Below are 22,725 nucleotides of genomic sequence, written 5' to 3'. Positions count from 1 at the left end.
GCTTTAAGTTATACATACAATCACTAACTATAGCAGAAAATCAATCATCAATGCCGTCTTCGAAACAGAAAATTAAAGTAATCAAGAATTGGGATGTACGACTCTTGAGTCAATTCCCAAGCTTTTTATTTTTATTTTTTCAAAAAATTAATTGTCAGCATTTCTTTCCTTAATAATATAAGTGCAGTTCCCTGAATGCTGTTATTTCTAATAGTAATCACATTAACGCGAACCAAGAAATAATTACGTATACGTAGTAGGTGTGGCTGAGCCCTAGTAATATGAGGAAATTCTAAAATCATCAAATTCTGCAATTACTACCATCTTAATCTTAATTCTGTGGATGCAAAAGAAGGAATAAAAACAATTTACTGGCATTAAGTACTACTTAGTACAGCAGCAGCAGAGCAGTGTGTTGAGTTACCTGAGTACTACTACTTCCATAAAACCAACACCCAGTGCAAATTTTGCTGCCACGCATTCATTGCCCTTGTACTTCCCAATCAGATTTTACACCTCCACAATTTTCTGATGGAAAATTCCAATTTACTCCCCCCCCCCATCCCCACAAAAACACCAAAACCCACCCCAGAAAATAAAAATTGAAGGAAGATAGAAAAAAAATGGCCAACCAACAGAGAAATTCATGCACGTAGCTAGTACAACTTTCTTTGTGTACTTTTGATTATATACGGTAAAATTCGGATTAGACTTAGAGTTCTTCATATGAAATTGATTATGCATTGAGTCCTTGAAAGATTTTAATGGCATATGTGCGGGGTTGTCCGGTTCCTGATCCTCTGCAAGTGTGTGTTACCTCACGGCATTCCCTTCCCTGCTGTGGGTGACCGTCCAACTGAGTTTTCCTGACTTCGAAGCTCTCCAATACCCCTCGTTTTCTCCATCTGTTTTTATAATTTTTTGGCTGACTCGAGTCAGTGTTGGTACTAATTTTTTGGCACCAATGAAAGCAAGACAACAAAGTTGGCAAAGGATCAAAGTCATTAATGCTAACAAGCAACATATTGCCTTGCTAAAAGATGGGAAAGGAGACAATCCAAACACTGCCACGTTGGTTGAACACATACATGCTTTAGCTAATCTGTTTCAAATGTGCTCTTTTGAAGTTAGGAATGTTAGTAATATGACTCTATGTAATCAAATTAACCATTATGCTCTAAACATACTTACGGATGAGGAGAGATTTTTTGGCTCTCCTTAAGTGTCATGGTACACTTTGTAAAGCTGCTTGAGCCGTTGCCCAAATATTATATATTTCAATTATTTATAAAATATCATCCATCGTTTCTGGAAAAAAAAAAAAAAGAGTCAGTGTTGGTCCCTGTTTTTTCACTGCTTCTCCTTGCCCTGTACCAGTACTGCCAGACTCAGACGCTAAAGCATTTCTTTATTGTCACTAAATCACGTCCTTCAAGATTAATATTGCTAATACTAGCAGTCTTTGCGACTACTGACATCGATAAATTAATCCCTCTTATCATATTCACATATTCTTTTATCCACAACCAAGATAGATACTGGCAACTATGCAGCGACCACCATTTTACCATTTTAACTTTTCCCGCTCTCTCCTTCTCTCTCCGCCCCTCCTATTGTTTTTTCTTGTTTCTGTTTTCATTCCCTCTCTCCTTCAATGGTATCTAAATCAGTATGTATTAACACTCCCTCAAGGTTCTTGTTTCTTCAACTCTCATGAATGTCTTCGCTAGTTCAAACATTTGTACTACTGCATTTTTTTCTCGTCTGAATACAAGAAAAATTGTCTTCCTGTCTTCTTCTTTTACATTGAATCAAGCTCTTTCTTTTTATGAGATGGAGAAATCGGATGGCCAGGCTAACTAGTTAAGATGTTAAATGCTATTGGAGTGCACAATCATGATGGATGTTTCATGGGAAGTAAAGAGGAAATGAGTAGCAAACATTGTACTGCTGCTGCTGCTTCTGGTCTTCACTTTAAGAAAGCGCCTTTGTATCCCCAAGATGTGAGTCCTAGCTTACTTTTTGTTTTTATGGGGTAGGCCATGAACCACCCCCCTCCCTGCTTTCTTTATAGATTTCCGTCTCCTTTACCTGCTACCTAGACATAGTAGACTGTGAATTGTCACTCTGATCTGAAAAGTTTCGAACTTTTGATCCAATTCTTATAGGGGTTCTCATATGCAGCTTTATTAGTTAAAGATGAACAAGAATTATATCTGAGATGGGATTTTTGTTTCATACAAGATGATAGTTTGATTGATAAAGCCTGAATCTTGCAATAGGAGAAGAAAATGGAATTGCTGGAGTGCAAAATACTACCCGCGAAGAAAGTTAATAGACGTCCATCAGCCAGAGAAAGAAAATTGGCACTGTTGCAAGATGTAATCAAATTCTGTCCTGCTAAATGTGACTGATTGGCTGCAATTTTATAGCAAGTTTAGATTTTTATAGAAATGCTGAATGTTTGGCTTGTTGGCAGGTTGATAAGCTGAAGAAGAAGCTGAGACATGAAGAGAATGTTCATAGAGCATTGGAGAGGGCATTAAATAGACCATTGGGAGCTTTGCCACGTCTGCCTCCTTATCTCCCTCAATACGTCAGTATTATTAGTACAAAATTGGCTTTCTTTGGATCCAATATTTTCTTCGTTCATTTATTTGACATGGTACAGAAGATCGTTAATTGGTGTGGCCAAAATGACTAATGTGTCACCGTTGATGTGGCGGGCTATTCCTATTTTCTCCATTTTGATGTTTCTAGCGCACAAAATCTTAATTACGAAAATGGTGTTGATTTTTTCAGTTCTGATTTTTTAGATGCTAGAACTTCTTGCTGAAGTGGCTGTTTTGGAAGAGGAGGTTGTGTATCTTGAAGAACTGGTTGTGAATTTCAGGCAAGGTCTCCACCAGGAAGCCGTTCACACACCCTGCAGGAGCAATGAGAACAACGCTGCTGATTCATGCACTGAGGTGCTTAGTTCCAGAAGGAGAAGGCATTTAAGATCCTTTTCCCATGGCAATATAAACTTGGAATCTTCTTGGGCTGCAGCAATGCAGTCGCCTTCTCTGGCTAGAAGTTTTTCAACCAGAAAACAAGCATCATCTGACGCTGATGGCAACATGACATATTCCCATGGCAGGCCAACATATGGAGAGCAAGTGCTAAAGAAACCAAATTCTCCAGGGGAAGAAAGGCTTGGAAAAGAAAATCAGTCCTGGGCTAATTTAGTGAAGGATAAATTAGCTCCAGCACAGAAAGCCGCTGCAACAAAAACTCCAATAAGACGATGTCCAATCAAACCAGAACAAATAGGCAAAGGAGCTGATTCCGTGAAATTGCAGGTACTATTCAAGTTGATTTAGTTGGCTTCGATGTCTTGATGACTCACTGGACTTACTGGAACTGTAATTTCTGCCACTATGGAGAGAGCCAGTTGTCTAACTTAGGAACTGTATTACTGCAGTGCAGAGTTGTGGACCAGGCACAAGAGAGTTCTTCAGGTTCTTCAGATGATAGGGTGTTTGAAGCTGAAACAGAGGCCAACAGAACTTCCCAGGATATTTTGAAATGCTTGTGCAACATATTTTTAAGGTTGAGTACATCAAAAGGGAAGACACTGGATTCAGAATCCTTTTCCTCTGTTATAGCAGGGGATTTGAGCGAGCACAATGTGGACACAGATTTTCGAGATCCTTACTTGATCTCTACAGGCTCTGGAAAGAGAGACTTTGGTCCTTACAAAATGTTTCCAGCCATTGAAGCTAGCTCCGTTGATTTCAACCGGAAAGCAAATGCTCTGTTTCTGATTCGGAGACTCAGGTGAGGCATTAGGCTGTTATTCTTTTTAGCTTCGTTTCTTTTAACTCTCAGGAATCCTTTGGTTTTGAGTTCCATTAGCTTTATTGCAGGCTCCTCCTTGGCAAGCTAGCAACAGTCAATTTAGAGGGACTCAGCCATCAGCAGAAACTTGCTTTCTGGATAAACACATACAATTCCTGCATAATGAATGTAAGGGGTTGTATATCATTAAATGGCATTGGACTCTCCAAACGTTTCTTCTCTTTTTACATGTAGTATTTTCTTCTTTAGGCTATATCTTTCAACCGAATTATTGCACTGGAAGATGACCGTCTGTTCCTTTTTAACTTGTCAGGCATTTTTAGAGCAAGGAATTCCTGACAGTCCTGAGAGGGTTGTAGAACTTTTGCAAAAGGCAAGATCTCTAAATTCAAACTGCGAGTCTTGCTTTCCATAAATCTTTGATCTTTATCAAGATGAATGACAAAGCATCAATCAATACTAGGAATCATCTCATTTTCAATTTTGATTTCTGCTTTTTGACCAGGAATAATAATTCAATGTACAGTATAGTGTCACATAACAGCTGAGGGCAAAGGCATAAACTTTGTATTGCAAAGGCCTGGTACTTGTTCATAATTTCTTTAACCAAATGAATAATAACATTATGCTTTGTAGTGAAAGCTTTCATTTTTTTTAGGAATAAATTTCGGTTCATCACTAGGCTATAGCATTTTATGTGAACCATAGCATGCCCATTTCAGCACTTAAATAAAATTTAAAACCCAACCATGCTCTTTGTCAGGCAACAATCACAGTTGGCGGACATCTGCTAAATGCAATAACAATTGAGCATTTTATCCTGAGGTTGCCTTATCATCTAAAACATGTAAGTCGTGATCCATTTAATTTCGTAATCTCTTTTGCTCGTTTCCTGTAAGCATATGGTAATAGCTTCCAGAATTTGATGAGATTGGTCATAGCTTTTTTTTTTTCACCTTTGTCAACAGACTGGTCCAAAATCAGCAAAAGGTGATGAAATGAAGGCTCACGCTCTCTTCGGTTTGGAGTGGTCCGAACCATTGGTGACATTTGCACTCTCCTGTGGGTGTTGGTCCTCCCCTGCTGTAAGTTGATTCTTTTCTTCAAACAAGCTGGAGTTGTTTTAAAGTAGAGTCACTTGATGTCCGAGGTAAAGGGAGTATGTTTTCTGTTCCCTTTGACGAAGGGATAGCTGTTCCTCACCAACAGCAGTTTGCCACGATTGCCCCGTTGTTTAGCTTTCCAAAGATTTTAAATCTTATTTTGCTTGTAGTAGTAATGAGGGCCGCAATTTTCTTAAATGAAGGTTCGAGTGTACACTGCAGCACAAGTCGAGAACGAGTTGGAAGCTGCGAAGAGGGAATATTTGCAAGCTGCAGTTGGCATTTCACCGGCAAACAAGCTAGTAATCCCCAAATTGCTGGACTGGTATCTTCTTGACTTTGCAAAAGACTTGGAGGCATTACTAGATTGGGTTTGTTTGCAGCTACCAGATAAACTCAGGAATGAAACTCTAAAATGCCTCGTGAGAAGAGGAGGAGACCCTCTTTCTCAAATAGTTGAAATAATGCCTTATAATTACAGTTTCAGGTACCTCATATACCTGTGATAAGTTTTTAGTTTCCCGTCTTTTTCTTCTTTTTTCCCTTATTCAGAACCTTCAGTCTCCAAACTTCTCAGAACTTAGATTGCAGATTCCTAGAAATACTGAAAAAATTAGATGAAATACATAGAAATAAACTGGGAGATTGTATTTGTCAGGAACCGGCATAAAATTGGTAACATCTCCTATTGATAGGTATTTGCTGTGAATTCATTCATTGTATTCCTCTCTGAAAGTGTTTGTCCTTTCCTCAGTTGATGCTAAATTATATCCAATTATTGCCCTTCCCGCACAATATTCAGGGGAGTACTTTTACGAGGCAATCTCGAGTACTGCAGAAGCTTGTGATTCCCCCAGAACTTAACTACTGAACAGGAAAAAAAAAAAAAAAGAAAAGGTTGCCGCCGCACGCATGTGCATCAGATGCCGTTTATGGTCTAATAACCCACATGCACAAATTCTTTTACCGTATAAATTCGAGTTGGAATTTGGGATTTATTTATATCCCCATCGTGGGTGAATGTAGCTAGATCTCTTCTTAATATCAACGAATTTCACAGTTTCCCATATTTTTCCACAATACAATATTGATCCGAAAGAGAGGCTCACCTTCCCATTCCACGTTTCGCCTATTCTGATATATACTACAAAGAAATTGTGAATAAGTATAGAATCTGTCGTTAAAGCGCCGTATTATGGATTAATGTGAACCCGATGCATTGATACAATAAAAATCTTCTCGTAAAATTACTGCTTAGCAGCTGTTTACGCTCGAGGAGTTTCCCTATCGTATGCTTTAACATTTATTTGTCAAACTTAGCGTTATGTAAAGAAGGCACTGGGCTCTCTTAAGACATTCTCATTTCAGTAGGTATCACGGTTCCATATGTTGACATTGAAAACGTAATGCGATCAATTGTTTTGTCAGAGACTCTTCCCTAGGGATGGCTACAAATAGGCCTGTCAACGGGTCGGGTCTAGACCCGGATCCGGACCGGATCCGTGAAATTTTTGCGGGTATGGGTAGAGATTTAATTCCGTTTCCCGGATCCGGATCCGGATCCGTTTTGTCAAACAAAAAACGGGTCGGATACGGAATATAGTATTCCGACCCGTTTTAGACCTGGATCCGGATATAAATGAATTAATAATTTAAAAAATATATATTTATCAATATAATTTGATTAGGGTGATGTATTTTAATAAAGTTAATTTGATTTCTTTTCTTATTTGATTTTTTCTTTGCATTAGTTAGAAATTAGTTTACAAATATATTTTTTTCTCATTTTTATTAGAAATTATAAATTTTGGTAAATTTGTTCGGGTAGACCCGGATCCGGATCCGAGACCCGCCGGATCCGGATCCGGAACATAGAATAAAAGACCCGTCGGGTAAACGGGTCGGATCCGGATCCGGCATAGTAATTCGGGTCCGGGTCCGGAATAATGAATTTCGGCCCGGACCCGGCCCGTTGACAGCCCTAGCTACAAACTCCCCCCCGCCCCGCCCAGCTTCCCCGCGGGGTTAATAAAATTTTCTCCGCTGAATTAATAAAATTTTATTATAGTTAAATTTTAATAAATAATCAAGTACTAAAATATCAACACATCATCAAGTTATTATTTATTTTAATTTTACAATTGAAACTCATAAAAATAATCAAACAAAAGTTATTTGAATACAATCCAACATGATAAAATAAATACAACTAAAATAGTCAAGTTTTCACTTTTGGTACAAATACAATCACTAATTCATTATTGTGTTTGTGTTTTTTTTTGAGAAAAAAGTGTTATTCTATTAAGTGTAATTAGAAATTTAGTATAAATGTATTAGTAAATTTAGTATAACTAATTAATAAATTCTATTAGTAGACATGTCTAATTATTCGTATAATTGATAATATCAATTATATTACATACACTAATATACATTATATAATACATCTAACTAATAATATCATTATCATAAGTTTATAACTAATTAAATTACATATTATATATAATTATATATATATATATTTTTTTTTTTGCGGTGGCGGGGCGGGGGTATACTCCCCCGCCCCGTTTCTAAACGGGGGGAAAAATTACCCCCGCCCCGAGAGACCCCCGCGGGGCGGTTGCCCGCGGGCACCTGCCCCCATTGCCATCCCTACTTTTCCCATTATTAATCAAATCAGCTGAAGCATACAAAACCAATACACTTAAATACAGCAAAGAATACACCCGGGCAACCGCCCCCATTGCCATCCCTACTCTTCCCGTTATTAATCAAATCAGCTGAAGCATACAAAACCAATACACTTAAATACAGCAAAGAATACACCCAGGTCCCTCTGCTGGGAGTACATTGATTATAGTACATGAAATATGAAAGCCTCCCAATATGAAACAACATAAACTGTACAGCTAACAACATACCTACTGGAAAAATAACCAAAAGATGAAAATGAAAAAAAAAAAAAAAAAGAGGACAAAATTATAAAAAAAGAGGGTAGCATAAGCAAAATCACAGCATGAAGCTGGATCAAAATAAGGAAGTAGCACACAACAAAATTGCCAATTAAGTCGATCCAGGAAGCTTATGAATCTCAGCCAAATGGCGAAGGGACAGGTCCCGCAAGAGCATCAGATCTTTTGATGCTTCCCATTCCACAGATAATGCAGCCAGGTGTGGACAGTGCAGAAAATTTGGCCCCACATAGATCGCAAACATCATAACCAATTGTTGATAAACGACCAAGTGTAGCAGCACAGAACTGGGAAGGGTCTTCTAAAGGATCAATAGACTTGTTGGACAATCCTCTCTGAACGCAAATGTCAATTAGGCTACGCAACTCATCTTGCTTGCCAGGAGGGGCTTTAGATAGGAGCAATTCAAGCATCTGCTTCGAATAGGCATAATTCTGCACATCCATATTCCTTTTTATGGCAGTTCGAATGCAATTTATCCGGTGCTTGGCAAGAAGAGGCAATGAACCGAGGTGACGAGACAACCTTGCCATCTCATCTTTTGCACTGATAGCACTTGGGCCTTGGACTTTCTGTAACCGGCTAATTTCCTGGGGAAAAAAAAAGCATGTGATTTCCGGAGGAAATGTGGTGGAATAAAATGCTACCAGAAGAATGAAAAGGACATCACCGACAAAATTGAGCGAATTCTACTTAACAATCATCATGTAATAACATTCAGAAGATTAAACCATAGTTGTGGATTTTTTTTGCTTTGGTTCACTCCTTGGGATTGCAAGATTGCTAAATCAAGCAATAGGATGGTTATCAAAAGGCTCACCATATGCTTTTGTTTTAGGAAGCCAACGAGTGGTGGCAATTTGGCCACAAATGATACACTTGGTTTACATATTTAGTTGTGGCAATTGAAATTATCAACATCCAATTCAATCCTACTTCGACCTTCATTGCCTCGTTATGTTAAGGCGGCTGATGGAAGCCATGGAACTTATCAACATCCAATTCAATCCTACTTTGACCTTCATTGCCTCGTTATGTTAAGGTGGCTGATGGAACTTTTAGAACCAAGACTAGACCGACGAGAATACAGATTTTGGCTATACCAACCTTATGCATGCTCACTCCTCGTGTAAAAGACATTTTAAACTGATACCTGAAGAGAGACCATATGAGTTTTCCCAAGGTTAAGAATTACAATACCCGGAGTAGCGTGACTGCAATTTTATACTGAGCACATATTGTGGCCTGAGCCTTGATATCAGCTCCACGAGACTGATCCTTGGCCAGTGCTAGGAAAGCTTCATCAAAGCAGGATAATGCATCTGGAAGTTGATTCTGCTCAAGATGAGACATTCCGGTCTTGAAGCAAAATGGAGCAGCAGCCCCACGAGGAACCTGTAATGAGTAGAATAAAAGGATTAAGGCAGAATAACCATATGCCAGGTTTTTAAACATAAAACATAACCCCGATAGTCTGCGGCAGATACTAGACTGCCATATTTTATGTTCTCTATTTGTATATGCCATGTACATCATTTTTAACACCATGTATGGCACTCATAAAAATTTGTTCTATGTTTACTTGTGTTCAAAGTGATTACATTTTGAAGAACTGAACGTACATTGTGTTGAGTTGGAATCAAAATTTGCATCTAAATTGAACCTTCAGACATTTCGTCTAATGTAGTGTGTTTCGTACATTTTGTTTAATGTAGTGTGTTTCCTTTCCTTTTTTTTCTTTTTTTTTTTTTTGGCGGTCTGATGAGAACTTTGACGGCTACGAGCATGGTTTGCCACATAATATCTCCACATTCATTATATCTTGAGATAAACCATCTCTAGACTTTTCCGGGAAACCCTTTATGCCCTGACTAACAAGGTTTTGATTCTTTTAAATTCTTAGTATTTGACAACAAGAGATGATGAAAACAAAACTAAATGCTTACCTGTCCAGGACGTACAGCTTTTGGAGAAGTGGGATGTTCAGGAGCTCTTCCTGGCATTCCAGAACCTGGAGCTTCCAGAGAACTGAGATCAAGGGGCTGTGTTGAGATTGGAACTTGTGCCATCTGAGGCTGAGACTGCACTGGCATGACAGGCTGAACACTTAACTGTGGTGGTATGCTACCACCTGGAAGGCCAATGGAATCAGATGAAACAGGTTGCTGCGTTGCTTGTGGTGGGACACCACCATCAGGTAGACCTATATCAGCTACAGGTGCACTCTCCTGGTTAGCCACAACCTTGTTACCTTGTAATCCTTGAGAATTCTTTTCCAGTTGCGAAAGGTAAGTTCCAGGAGGAGGCAGTGATGCAGCAACCTGGATAGATGATATGGTATTCTGGAAGAAGTCCTCCGGGATCGGCCTAGGTGTAACTCCAGCACCAGTAGAAATAGGGGAAGGCTGTGAGGTAGATGTAGGTTGCACCAGAGAGTCTGTTCCAAAAGGATCAGTAGGTGCAGAAACTGTAGGAGCTGTCACACTTCCAGTGGTGGGAGGAGCAGGTTGAGATAAAATCAGGCCAAGATCCGGGGATGAACCAGTGGATGATTTGGTTCTACCCATCGGCAAACCCAACTGCTTTGTGGCTTCTTTAATCTTATTTACATCCACGGTAGATGATGTGACTGGTTTATCTCGAATTCGAATGTGTAACTTTTTGGTCTTTGAACTTTCTTCCTCATCACTGCTGCTACCATCAGCGGCAGAACCATACAGCGATTTTTTAAATTCCTCTGCTGCTTTGGCTTGTTCATCAACTGCATGAGAACCCGAAAATTGCTGAGAGAGGGTTTCTAGGCCCATCAAGGAATTCGATTTTGGTTCACCTTCAGGAACCCCATTAGACTTGCCAGGTGTTGATGTGGCTAGAGCTGTCTGAAGTCCATTTGCTTTGATGTTACTACCTTCAGCTTTAAATGCTTTCACCAAACTATCTTCTCTCACTTCAACAACATTTCCTCTTCCTTTAATGATGCCCAGATAAACACCAATGTGGTCAGTAACAATGGATGGAATGGTGCCATCATCAGTTCTCATATAAGGCATCACTTCAGCAGCCAGTGCCCATTGAGGTATGTCCTTCATGTTAATAAGAGTCTTAATCTCCCAGTTCCCACCACCCCATTCAGGTCCTTTAGGAACCATACTTTCAGCAGCAAAATTTGCAAAAATGCCTTGGGTCCACCCTGTTGAGCGGACTCTCAAAATCCTTTCACAATATCGCCTTAACTCTGGATCAGCGCCCTCTTCTTCCAATCTCTGAGCAAGACGCCTCATTGCGCTAGGGTTAAGGTGGCATATAAAGAGGTCAAGCATGCTTTCAAAGTCTGCTATTACTTCAAAAGTTTCTTTTGCATTGTCAAATTGACCATATCTGCAAATTCACATATCGTTCCAATGTAAAAAAGAAAGAACAAGTTATAAAGATAAATTCTTAAATACATCTGTTACAAGGATAGCCACTCTACAGTAAATTGGCTTCATACTTAAAATAATTTATAGACAAAAGGATATCCGGTTGCAAACTTAAAATAGTTTATCGACAAAAGCAGGGCCTTCAGTTCAATTCAAGTTTACATTTACATGCAGAAGTATCAAAACAACAAACTACAATGAATTTCTACTTGACATTTAGATACTGTGGCCTTCGGCATCAAGTCCTGAAGTGGGATGTAGATTACTGAGATGAGAGAAAGAACAAACTTATTGCTCAGTCAAAACCATAGATTTTCTATGTGTACAATGGCTGGTCACAGCAGAACATGCTAAAGCAATCAAAAGAAGTACAGTAGACCAGAAATATGTGTCCGAAAAGAAGAAAAATGTTCAACCACCTGATACATGCATATCCCAACTGGCGAAATCGGTGGAATAAATGTGAGGTTGGGGGGCATCGTGGATAATCTCTAGACCGCAAGAACTCATCCTTTAGGACAGATAAAGCAGTAGAAAAGCGAAGTGCTTTAACTGCATAGATTCCTCGCAACACCTTAAAACAAAGAAGTTAAATTAATAACTCTACGACAGATTGTCATTGATATTGAACAAAATGCACATATATCACCTGTGTGAATTGGGGGCCTGATTGCGACAGAGCAACAGCAAGATCACCACAAACTGGTGAACCACTGGCAAGAATATCAAGTGATCTTGGAGTAATCCTCAAGCTATCAAACCTTCATGGAGAAAATGAACATGATGAGCGAGAGCAGTCAGAAAAGCTTGATATCATAAATCTCTGAGGTCATAATGCAGCAAAAGAATTAAAAAAAAAAAGAGGAACAAAGCGTAAGTTCTTTACAATTCAATGAAATTAAATAAGTAGAGAAGAGGAAGTTCTATAAGCAGGAGAACCTTGAGGTGATTTGGTAAAGTACTTCTGGTAGATCAAGCTTCTGCTCAAAATGTTGCTGCATTGTCGCAAATCCGATAAGAAGTGGCTCAAGCAAGCCCACAAGACAACTCTTGATTTCAATCCCCTTCTTTTGTCGGGGATTTATATCTGTAGGGTTTGCAAGCAACAGGCGATCATTCAAAGCTCCAACAAGTACTGCACAGCCAAAAGAAAAAAAAAAAGTCAACCCTTTTGGGTCAGAACAGGAATCATGTGACTGAGATGTGAAAAAGGTAAAACAATCTACACCAGTATTCTCCACAAAGAAAGTAACCAGTCACACTTGGCGCAAGTCTTAAGTGCATACCTGCATTTGGCATACATATGGAAAGTACAGTTCTCACTTTTCCATCCCAGCCAAGCATACTGATGGAAGTAGCAGTAGAAAAGAGAAGAGCAGGCCCAATCCAGAGAAGGGATCTAAAGTAATCACATGTTAAAGACTCCAGCAATTCACAGACATTGAATCAACATATGCAAACAAATCCAAACGCACAGGAAGAGAATCAAAAAAATAAATCACAAGGCAACACTGTATTCAGGATATTGAAGGCAGCCCCTTATCAAATCTCATAGAACTACTGGCCAATATATCCAGATCTGCTGAAGCAATGAGCACTCTCTGTGTAGTTAGTATACCGGCAACAAAGCCCCTGAGAGTTTCTTGCCAGTGCACCTAAGAGGACCATATTAGAAACATAAGCAATATTACCCTCAGAATTTTTAATCAATCACAAGCCTGCAAAAATCATAGTATAACAGAAGCAAAGACTAAATGCCGCATGTGTTACAAGATATAAGATGGTCAATGTTAATAATCATCATGCTTCAAGCAAGCGCTTTCAATTCATATACAAATTCACAGTCTAAAGGCCGTTTGTGACTGATATTTGATACTTACTTCAAATCATTGTCAGATTGTAAAATTAAAAAATTCACAAGCTAAGGTATGGGAGCACAGCTAAAGCAGGCCAAGTATTGCCTACTCAAAACCTATAACTGTAAGTAAACTTGTGTAAAGAATACACAATCACAAGTGTACTCCTGCACTTAAATAAGATGTGAGATGCCACTTAAACCATCTGGTGTCTTGAACAAATTTAAGATGTAAGATGCCATATTCCCAGAAGAAGTTAGATGTTTATAAAGAATCTAAAGAAATACTACATGTGTACTCATTGCAGAGCAAATATCGTCTCTTTATGCATTTGCATGTTCCCTATAAGTTTTTCAAATTATAAGCCATAATATTGAAAGCAAAAAAATAAAATAATAGATAAATGAAGGAATTGGTGGTAGTAATTCAGTAGGTCCCAGAGTAATTACCTGGAGTACCATCTCACTGGTTTTCAACTTGATTGATTTTTTCCCTTCAGCTTTAGTTGATATGAAATGACCATCAGCAGTTGAAAGGCGGTATCCTTGGACAAGCTTTGCCAAGCCAATTTGATCCCCATGCGAAGCAAAGAGCATGGTTGACTCTAAATCCGTGGAATGATCAGTCAGAAGTTTATAAGCCTAAAAATAGGTTAACATAAAAATATTGTTCATAAAACTACCTAGTGGAGTAGAAAAAATACGATCAACTTCACTTTCAAACATAAACTGCAGTGGGCCCTTAATAGCAGTAACATCCGTAATGTCAGGACCGGCAGCTTGGTCTCCATCAATCATGCTATTATTGTCCTTAGACTCTTGTGAAGCCACTCCAGGTAATATATATAAAGAAAGTCCTGTCTTGTCCTCATCAAGAATTGCAAAATGGTTTTCATTAGGACCAACAAAACCAGCATCTCGACCTGGAAAATTGATGGAAATGAACTTAGCTTATTGATCTGAATGAATTTAAATACAACAAAAAGATGCAGCAGCACAAATTAACACTTGTAACAAAAGGGGAAGACCTTTGATCGTATTTGCTTTACTATTAGTTGAACGAGGATCTGTATTCTCCCAATATAGAATCACTTCATGTGCAGTGCCACTAAACTCATAAACAACCAGAAACAGGTGCTTCTTTTTACTGTAAGCAATGCACTTCGCATGATATTCTATATTCCCGGGTATCTGAGACAGAAATTATTCAGAACCAAACCGCAACAAATCAATTTGCCCAAAAAAAAAGAAAAAGAAAAAAAAATCTCACCGAGGTGTATAGCTTCTTGTAGACATTATCCACTCCAGAAGAGAGATTATAAGCCATGAGATTTGCCCCTTCCAAATAGAAAGCCCTAACAGGATAATGAAGTACTCGGTTTTGCTTACTGAAAAAATTTAGCTCCAGATGAAATGGCTGAAAAAAACACATAGCACATTAGGATCAAGTTATGATACATTAGAAATCAAAGACTGGGATGCAACCAACATAGTCACCTGGCAAACAGGAACATCTCGTAAAAGATGCTTAGTATCCAAGATAGTGATGAGAGGTAACCGAGTTATTGGAGCAGTTTTGGCATGTCCTTCCATAAAATGCTGCAACAGCCAGGTAAAAATTTAATTATTCAACACCACTCACATAAAGTACTGCCGTTGAGATCAAAAACAGAGAGAGGACATGTATTGCCAAGTTCAACATCTCCAGCTACATAAAGATGGAAAGACAAGTAAAAGGGTGCATTTTATGCATATAAAAACCTGTATCTTTACAGTATGTCTGAAGGATGTGCTAAACACAAAAGCATGATACAAGCAAGTCACAAGACCAGCTAGGCATCAGAAATTGGTTTCTGAACCTTAATAGTTTTTAGACATGTAATTAGTTCTGAAAATCAAATTTGTTTTGCAAAAAGCAGAAAAAGACAGATAAGAAGAACCACAACAAATTAAATGTTAATTAAGCTCTTATTAGGAATATAATCATCACTTAGAAGGTCCAGTGATAATTGTCTGCAAAATATAAAATCAAGTTGAATCATTTGTACCTTGAGGCAATGCCAGACCCAATATGCTCTAAAAGAAATAATAAAAATGAGGATCTAAGAGCACCCTCTAAAATATTTTTTACGCAAAATATGAGGCCAACAGAAAAGAGCAATTAATCCACAGAGATCAACGACATAAAGTATGTTTAGTAGAGAAGCGGAAATAAATTAAGAGAGACATACACTGTAAAGAAAGGCCTTTCGTGCAATGTCTGATATTGTAATTTGATTTTGACTGAGATGAAACCAGCAAATGGTTTATCAGCATACAAGTACTCCTTTGTTTAGGAGGAGAGTATAGCCATGGCAAAGAATAAACTAAAGAATGACAAAACAAATACAAAACCAAACATGCAAAAGCTTACCATTAAAATTTTCAATCTAAGCTCAGAAAAATTACAAAATGGCCTTGTGTTGCTTCTAATTAATCATCAAGAAATTCAAAATTAAAAAAAAAAACTCTAATGTTTCCTTCCTAAGAGAAAAACAATTGCTATAGCTCAAGACAGATGAAAAAAATGCCTTGAACTCTGAATTACTGGAATCAGCTAATTCAGGATAAACTCTAACTAAATGATCAGGTACTCAATCAAGCAATTCCTGCTGCATAATTAGCAATTGCAGGTGATTCTAGACTTAATTTACAAACAGTTAGGTACTACTACTTCTGATGGAGAATATTCACTTGATTTATTTCCCTCAAGTAATCTAACCATGACATGATGACCATCTAGAGCAAACATAATAGCATTTTAAGAGAAAAGTGCAAGATCTGTTGTGTGCGACCAACAAAACTTAACAGGGAAAGTTGGAAAAATGTGATAACAACTTCTTTTTCATGCATAAAGTATTGGGAAAGGAAATTATTAGATTTAAGGTCTATGTCAAGTACAGAAAGCAGAAGTTTGGCAAATTCTGTACTGGTTAGCATCTCATAAGATATAACAATGTCTTCTTAATCACCATATTGAGAATGAAGTGATAAGAGATACAAAACACAACTTCTAAGTCTAAGCAATATTAATCAATGTTCTATCATCACACAATTGAGGTGGTTGATAAGATGAGTTAACCACATAATTCAAATCAAAAAATTAAGAGCATATTCATGAACCTGAAAATTGTACAAATTAATTGATGAGCATTATGGCTAGATTGTGCTCAGCATAGAAGGTTTAAGGCATCTTATCAGTTATCACTGTTTTACCCTTCTTGTTCTGTGTCACAAACAGGTTAACACTTTCTCTCGAAGGACAACTCAGAATTTTCACCATTTGTAACAATCTATTAGTGATGCTAACAAAATGCTCCACTTGCTTTCTTCATTCATTTTTTTGTTTTTTTTGGGTCTGGAATTGTGGGGATGGAGGGGAGGGTTTGTAATTAACCACATAGAACATACTAATGTAAGGTACAAAGAATAATAAAACCCAGCTTCACTTGACACCACCAACTTTGTAAAAAGAAAAAAAGAAGAGAATAGCTACCAACTAACCCTTTCAAATGATGCTCTTGTAATTGTGCTTGAAGCTGATGGTCAGCTAATATTCCAGATGAACCCAGAGATAAGAGTTTTTCCTTCAACACAGATGCTGCATGATGAATTATTAGGGCTATTAAAAACCATGGCAAAAAAATCATCAAATACACCTAAACCTCAAAGCTTGCCAACACGGACCCCAAGGTAAACAAACTGCAAATTTTTGGTAATTTCTATGTGCTTATATGCTCCTTTAACACTGTAAAAAATCCAATGCCTTTCAGGAAAAAAATGGAAAAAAAAAATTGCTTACACAGCATTTACTTGATTGTATAGAATATATATTTCTCCTCAATAACCAAAATGAGAACTTATGTACCTAAAGTCTTAAAACTTCTCCACCACATTTCAAAACAAACAACCCAATCAAGAAACAAAGATGATATTATCTTCTCAAGAATGTTTCGCTTTTTCTGACTGGTTTGACTGTGAAAATAAATCCACTGAAACAACACCAGAGAAAGGCCAAATAAAAGAAAGAGCTTAGTTTACTAAAGTACAATGCATAAAAGAAAAAGGCAGAAATTTTGAATTCTATCACAATTGACATAGAAAATGGAAGGCACAAAATGAATATCTAATAGCATATCGAGAGAGAAGTATCACCTGAAGATCCCCTTGCACTTTGCAAAACAGCAAACAGCTGTTTCCGTCCTTCCCTTGTATATGCAGATCTGTTTTTTCGGTTGTCTCCACTGGTCATACTCTATTACACAACAACAAATTGTTTAGACAAAGAATTGAGTGAGCTATTTATGATACTAACGCAACACTCACTGCAAACAATACAGCTGCCAGGTTTAATTTTGGATGAATCTCTAAAGCCTTTATTCGTGGTAAAGGGTAAACTGCTTCTCCCCCTTTCTGAGAGAGAATCCGAGGGATGTCAATTGATTCAATTCCTGCGTAAGACAGTGCAAGAAACATCCATCAGAGAACCATAGGACATAACACTTGCACAAGGAATAAAAAATAGCAAAAAAAAAATGAATATCTTATTGAATCTTTTTTCAGACACATGACAGACCACAACACTCAGATCTAAGAGACAAACCACAACGTCTTCAAAACAAAGAGGAATAACTTTGTCATTTCAAATTGTTCTTCTCCTCCCACCTTTGTCAGCTTCATTGCATATAAAATATTCGAACTTCTTTGCTTCTTTAGAAGCTTCACGACAATAGCGATTTCTCGATTCAAGGTTGGGACTCAGAAGTTAAATTCTGATTAGGCCCCTCTAAATTTCATAGGGAACAAAGATAGTCTTATCTAGGTATCGAAAACCTATACAATTTCTAACATCAGTGTGTGCTATGGATTGTGGCACATATCCTATGAAAACTGCTTGAAGAAAAAAAAAAGATTTTTATTAGAGATGTAACGATATGTTTACATTTTTCTTCCAAAGTTTGTTATCTACCAAGGTAGAGCTCGTGAGAATGCATGTGTATGTGAACATCTTGCAGTATGACATTGCCATACGGAAGCCTACAGTTATAGCAATCCTTGTATGTTGGCAGGTAATGCCATCTCTATTGCTGGAAAAAGAATAAAATTCAGCATTAATATGGACTCAGACAAGAACACCATACATCTATGAAAGCTTAAAGAGCCTTTCAGCAAGGCCTCAAGATAGCTTTACTTTACCTCTTAAAAGATGCTCTGCGACGTTACAGTTGTCACAGAATTATTTCAATATAAATGCCTCGCTAATTGTTTTACTATGACAGCTTCTAAGTCAACCTCATTTTCAACTTCTTCTAGCCCAATGTAACATTATTCACACAGGAGTACATGATTCTAATCAGTAGGGTTCATTGAATAATAGTATTTAATATAGGTTATGTATGATTATTGAGGTATAAGGCTTGCTCATCTTCTTCTCTAATGAAATCCATGTATGTAGACAAACCAATAAGAGGATAAAAAATGAATTGGATTACTCAGTTAACCTCCTTTTCCAGTTGCTATATGCACAACAATTAGTGCAAAATATTATTCTACAAGGAATCAACTAGTAAACCAACCAGCAGTCTCAAAAAAATTTGCTTGCATTGGAGGTCTATTGGGATTCACATTAACTCGAGTCTTCCATAATTGGATGCTTCCATCTTTTGACAACGTAACAAGTAACCGTAACACTGGGAGCCAAGCAACTGATGTAATTGGCTGAGAACCAACTTGAGTACTGCAATTTCCATTAGTAGACAGAAACTTCATGATTCAGAACTAAACAGAATTGAGGAAAAGAAACAGAAATAACCACAAATACGTTCACATCACAGATTAGTAACAAATCCATGGATCCAATATTATTCCCTCACAAGTGGCCAAGAAAAATTTGCAAAGTAACGGAAACTCCATTAGTATGCAAGAAGGAATGATGTGGAACTTGCAATTACATCTGACTTCCAAACATGCTGCTGAAGCAAACATTTGCACTGTTGTATCAAAAGCAATATACAGCTAAATTAGATTATACATTAAGCAAAACCAATACCAAAAGCTCAATAAATTTTCCAGCAATGTGAGCCTATTCACCACATATTAAGGGGAGAGAGAGAGAGAGAGGTACATGTTACTATGAACACTAAAAATAATATGTTTTTAATAATAGTTCTAACTGGTCTTTTATTTGGTGCAAGGTTGAAGTGTGCGACTACCTGACTTCTATTTAACATCATCTTTTACTTCCTTAACAAGAAATAACACAAAAGTGCACATCTTTAAATGCATAAGAACTCATCCTCATGGAGGCAATTCATAAACACAGTAGCAGAACCTTGTAAAACTTACATCCCTATCATCATAGGCCTTTCAGTCGATACATCCCAAGCAAGAAGTGTACCACGTCTATCACCAATGAAAACCCACTCTAATGTTGGATGAAAGGCAAATGCTCCAGCTCCAATTAGCTTTATGGTGTTATCAACTAAAATGACATAAAAAAAATAGAGATGGAATCACTAACCCCAGAGAGAGAGAGAGAGAGATATCTACTAGAGGACTAGACTATAATATCACAAATGAAAGTTAAGTAAATCTCACGTTGTAGGGTGTAATGAACAGCATATGTATGGATATTATAGGCTCGGATCAGACCATCTGCATAAGCTACATACTGGAATGGAAGACGAGAAAAGCTCACTTCAATACCCACAAGTTAAAGTCCTTGGCATTAAAGGCAGAAGATAGATCTAGAAAGGAACAGAAACTAGAGAAAAAATTTTACCAAAACAGGAAGGCGAGGGTGGCAAGCAAGATTAACAATAGGTTTCTTCAGGTCTGTCTTTATTTTCGTAGGAGCTTTCCCACCTTCCACTGTTCCAACAACTTTAGAAGAGCAAATACCATGAAGTTAGAAAACCAATTCCAAGAAAATAGCTACATGAAGAAAAGCATAACTGATAAAATTATGTATGTGACATGATATAGTTCAAGTCAGACAGGGGAGCAGCGAGATGGAGACAGATAAGAAAATAAATTTCGCTAGATGAATCCCATTAAATAGAAGAGAGACAAGCAACACAATGCTATCAATGCTATCCTGACAATTGCCTTTTCATCTTCGCTGGATGTTGTCGAGTTTAAAAACATTAAACTAAAAACATAAGCTTTATAGCTTGCACTCATTCTATCCAAACAAAACTTATCATAATCATGTTGAAGTGAGTTTCATGGGTAGCTCTTAAGTTGCCAATCCCTTATGTCAGGTACTTGTATGATTTAAACTCCATCCTTTCTTCTCCAAAGTAATTAATTTAAAGATTTTATATTTATTTTTCCTTGCCACTTCATAGCAGTTTATGGTGATGATGTTTATTTCCAGTGAGCGTCTTGGTTGTCAGGCATGCATATATGCCAACTGCATAGTATCCATTTCTAACTCATTCTTTACGCATTGAAATTTCAAAGTTTTATGGCAATATAATAATTCCTGTCTGTTAAGCAGAGGTTGTTTAGAAGTTGGAAAGTACTTGTATAGTCAAATGACAGTTGAATTTTGTGTATGTATTTGAGTACATCTCCTTCTACCTTATCTTTTAATGCATAAAGACAGTATAAGAATATGCATTCCAACATAATATTAGCCATCTAAGCCATTCCATTGTTCACTTATTTGTTACCGTCTTTTGGGAGGTTTGTTTGCCAACAGCAAGTATAGTCTACAAGTAACCTATATCCTGGCTCAGAAGAGGGAAAAGATTATATAACTACTTGCACAACTGACAACCAAACCAACCTGTTACACTCATCCTTCGATGGAAACCAAAAAACACAATAGGTTGAAGAGAAGTCAAGGCAAGATGAACTTCTGTATCAGAAGAAATTTGTTCCATTCTCTTTTCAGGTGAATGCAGCACACATGTTTGCTCAGAGTCAAAATCACAGGATCGAATTGTACAATCCTGCGCATGAAACACCAAATTTCCCCATACAAGCAGGAAATGCTCCACTGTCAGTTTCTATAGACTAAAGAAGCACATTAAGCACTTATAAATAGTTTTTTTTTTTGAAAAAAAAGATTTATCTTAAACGAAGGACGAAGTAATTGACATGAGCACAGAAGAAGAGCAACAATCGGAGTACTGATCTTACGGTTTCAAAAAGTACAACTATACAGTTTGTTCATTGAAATTTCATCCAAAACTAACCTCGAGTATTGCAATGATGGCATGGCCGCTGGTAGGACTATAAGCCATACGCACAACCGGAGAACCAATATCGATGGCCGCGATCTTACTTCCAGTATGCGCATCGAATTCTAGATTTTAAGCAAATAATTTAACAAAAAATTAAGCAGGCAATTGCCTTAGATCAAAGGAAATTATCAAAATTACAAAGGAAATCAGTTTACCAATGATGTGAGTTCCGACAGCGGCGGCCACAATAGCCAGAGTAGGGTGAAATGTGGCGGCATGAGGCTGCAAGGATTTCGAACTCCGACCAACGTGCCGGAGATCTAGATGCTGTAGCGTCGCCCACTCCATCAATTATTCCTCTCCAATTTCAGCTGATCGGTTCCCTAAATCAAATTAGGAATGACAACACTAACTCCAAAAGTGCCTACAGATATCGAGATCGAGAGGAAGGTGCTTTTAGCTCATTGATTTTGAAATCGTTTGAGCTATTCATCAACGAACATGATTTCCGTAACTAAAATTAAGAAACGGAAGAAAAAAGTAATTAAAAAAGAGGTCGGGAGCAAAGTGGTAAACATATTATAAAAATTGGGAACAGAACATTTTAATCTTAAATGAAGTCGTGCTGGGTCCATTTAACAAAGTCAACCCGCTCGAAACAGAATAGAAAGCGGTGTGCTATGCAGCGCTTTCGAGTCCTTCGTTTCTTGCATTGCATGCATCCTTTTCATGTGTACTCCCCATTTTTTAACAAAATAATCTGCTTATATTTATCTTATACCTCCGTCCCACTTTGATAGTCCTGTTTCTTTTTTCACACAGTTTAAGAAAAAGTAGTTAACTTTGTTGGAAAAGTAAATTTAGATTGCTATTTTTCTAAAATACCCTCACATTAAATATGATACAACTTTATGGGAACTTGAATTGATGGTAAAAAAAGAATCAACTCTCATTAAATGGGGTAGGTTTATAGTTACAACTATTTACATTGAATAAGGGTATTTTAGGAAAATTAAAATACAACTACATTCTTCAATTGGAAAGTGGACTACAATTTGGGACAGATGAAAAAAGAATACAGGACTATCAAAGTGGGACGGAAGGAGTACATCACATGCTATAGTGTTAAATATTCAGAGTGTAACTTTACACAAACAAAAAGAAATACAAGTCACTTAGAGGTCTTGAGTTCTAATTTTCCTTTTCTCTTTCCGTTTCTTAAATCCTACATGAGAAAAAAATTAAAAAACAAGAAGATGAATTACATGCTGCTCTTATATAAAGGACTTACTTGAATATTTATTC

The 22,725-nt window shown here is 37.5% G+C and overlaps 2 protein-coding genes across 4 annotated transcripts; one reads left to right on the top strand and one right to left on the bottom strand.

Annotated features, from left to right (window-relative positions):
- The first annotated feature begins 1,576 nt into the window (after positions 1 to 1,576).
- On the top strand, positions 1,577 to 5,678 carry LOC113751273. Of its 3 annotated transcripts, XM_027295216.1 has the most exons (11): positions 1,577 to 1,692; positions 1,834 to 2,003; positions 2,283 to 2,381; positions 2,480 to 2,596; positions 2,817 to 3,341; positions 3,464 to 3,819; positions 3,909 to 4,008; positions 4,154 to 4,213; positions 4,604 to 4,687; positions 4,809 to 4,925; positions 5,147 to 5,678. In XM_027295216.1, the coding sequence occupies exons 2-11, from the start codon at positions 1,869 to 1,871 to the stop codon at positions 5,447 to 5,449; spliced, it is 1,896 nt and encodes a 631-aa protein (XP_027151017.1). In that variant the 5' UTR covers positions 1,577 to 1,692; positions 1,834 to 1,868; the 3' UTR covers positions 5,450 to 5,678. The 3 variants fall into 3 exon arrangements, with proteins under 3 accessions (XP_027151017.1, XP_027151016.1, XP_027151018.1); XM_027295215.1 differs by having other exon boundaries at positions 1,577 to 2,003; XM_027295217.1 differs by lacking the exon at positions 2,283 to 2,381 and having other exon boundaries at positions 1,577 to 2,003.
- Positions 5,679 to 7,727: 2,049 nt separating this feature from the next.
- LOC113751614 lies at positions 7,728 to 21,969 on the bottom strand. The gene is made up of 24 exons (XM_027295681.1): positions 21,636 to 21,969; positions 21,433 to 21,542; positions 21,021 to 21,186; positions 20,010 to 20,110; positions 19,826 to 19,898; positions 19,574 to 19,709; positions 18,805 to 18,965; positions 17,555 to 17,679; positions 17,384 to 17,483; positions 16,733 to 16,829; positions 15,421 to 15,472; positions 14,687 to 14,788; positions 14,460 to 14,606; positions 14,218 to 14,380; positions 13,873 to 14,112; positions 13,640 to 13,794; positions 12,861 to 12,989; positions 12,621 to 12,738; positions 12,274 to 12,469; positions 11,984 to 12,095; positions 11,754 to 11,908; positions 9,862 to 11,293; positions 9,116 to 9,310; positions 7,728 to 8,505 (listed from the first exon to the last, which is right to left on the bottom strand). Exons 1-24 carry the CDS (start codon positions 21,766 to 21,768, stop codon positions 8,035 to 8,037), a joined length of 4,869 nt encoding a protein of 1,622 aa, XP_027151482.1. The 5' UTR covers positions 21,769 to 21,969; the 3' UTR covers positions 7,728 to 8,034.
- Positions 21,970 to 22,725: the final 756 nt, after the last annotated feature.

The sequence above is a fragment of the Coffea eugenioides genome, chromosome 11 (assembly GCF_003713205.1).
Source record: "Coffea eugenioides isolate CCC68of chromosome 11, Ceug_1.0, whole genome shotgun sequence".
Taxonomy (NCBI): Eukaryota; Viridiplantae; Streptophyta; class Magnoliopsida; order Gentianales; family Rubiaceae; genus Coffea; species Coffea eugenioides.
The sequence above is the reverse complement of the archived record's forward strand: the minus strand, read 5'-3'. Positions and strand labels throughout refer to the sequence as shown.

Bases quoted from the DNA above. Each gene is read 5' to 3' on its own strand.
- LOC113751273 (XM_027295216.1), top strand. From the start codon at position 1,869: ATGTTAAATGCTATTGGAGTGCACAATCATGATGGATGTTTCATGGGA. The intron at 4,214-4,603 runs GCAAGATCTCTA...GCTCTTTGTCAG, and splicing joins TTGTAGAACTTTTGCAAAAG to GCAACAATCACAGTTGGCGG. The intron at 4,926-5,146 runs GTAAGTTGATTC...TCTTAAATGAAG, and splicing joins GGTGTTGGTCCTCCCCTGCT to GTTCGAGTGTACACTGCAGC.
- LOC113751614 (XM_027295681.1), bottom strand. From the start codon at position 21,768: ATGGAGTGGGCGACGCTACAGCATCTAGATCTCCGGCACGTTGGTCGG. The intron at 18,966-19,573 runs GTAAGTTTTACA...TGGAAATTGCAG, and splicing joins AGGCCTATGATGATAGGGAT to TACTCAAGTTGGTTCTCAGC. The intron at 17,680-18,804 runs GTTGGTTTACTA...TGTCTTACGCAG, and splicing joins AAATTTTTTTGAGACTGCTG to GAATTGAATCAATTGACATC.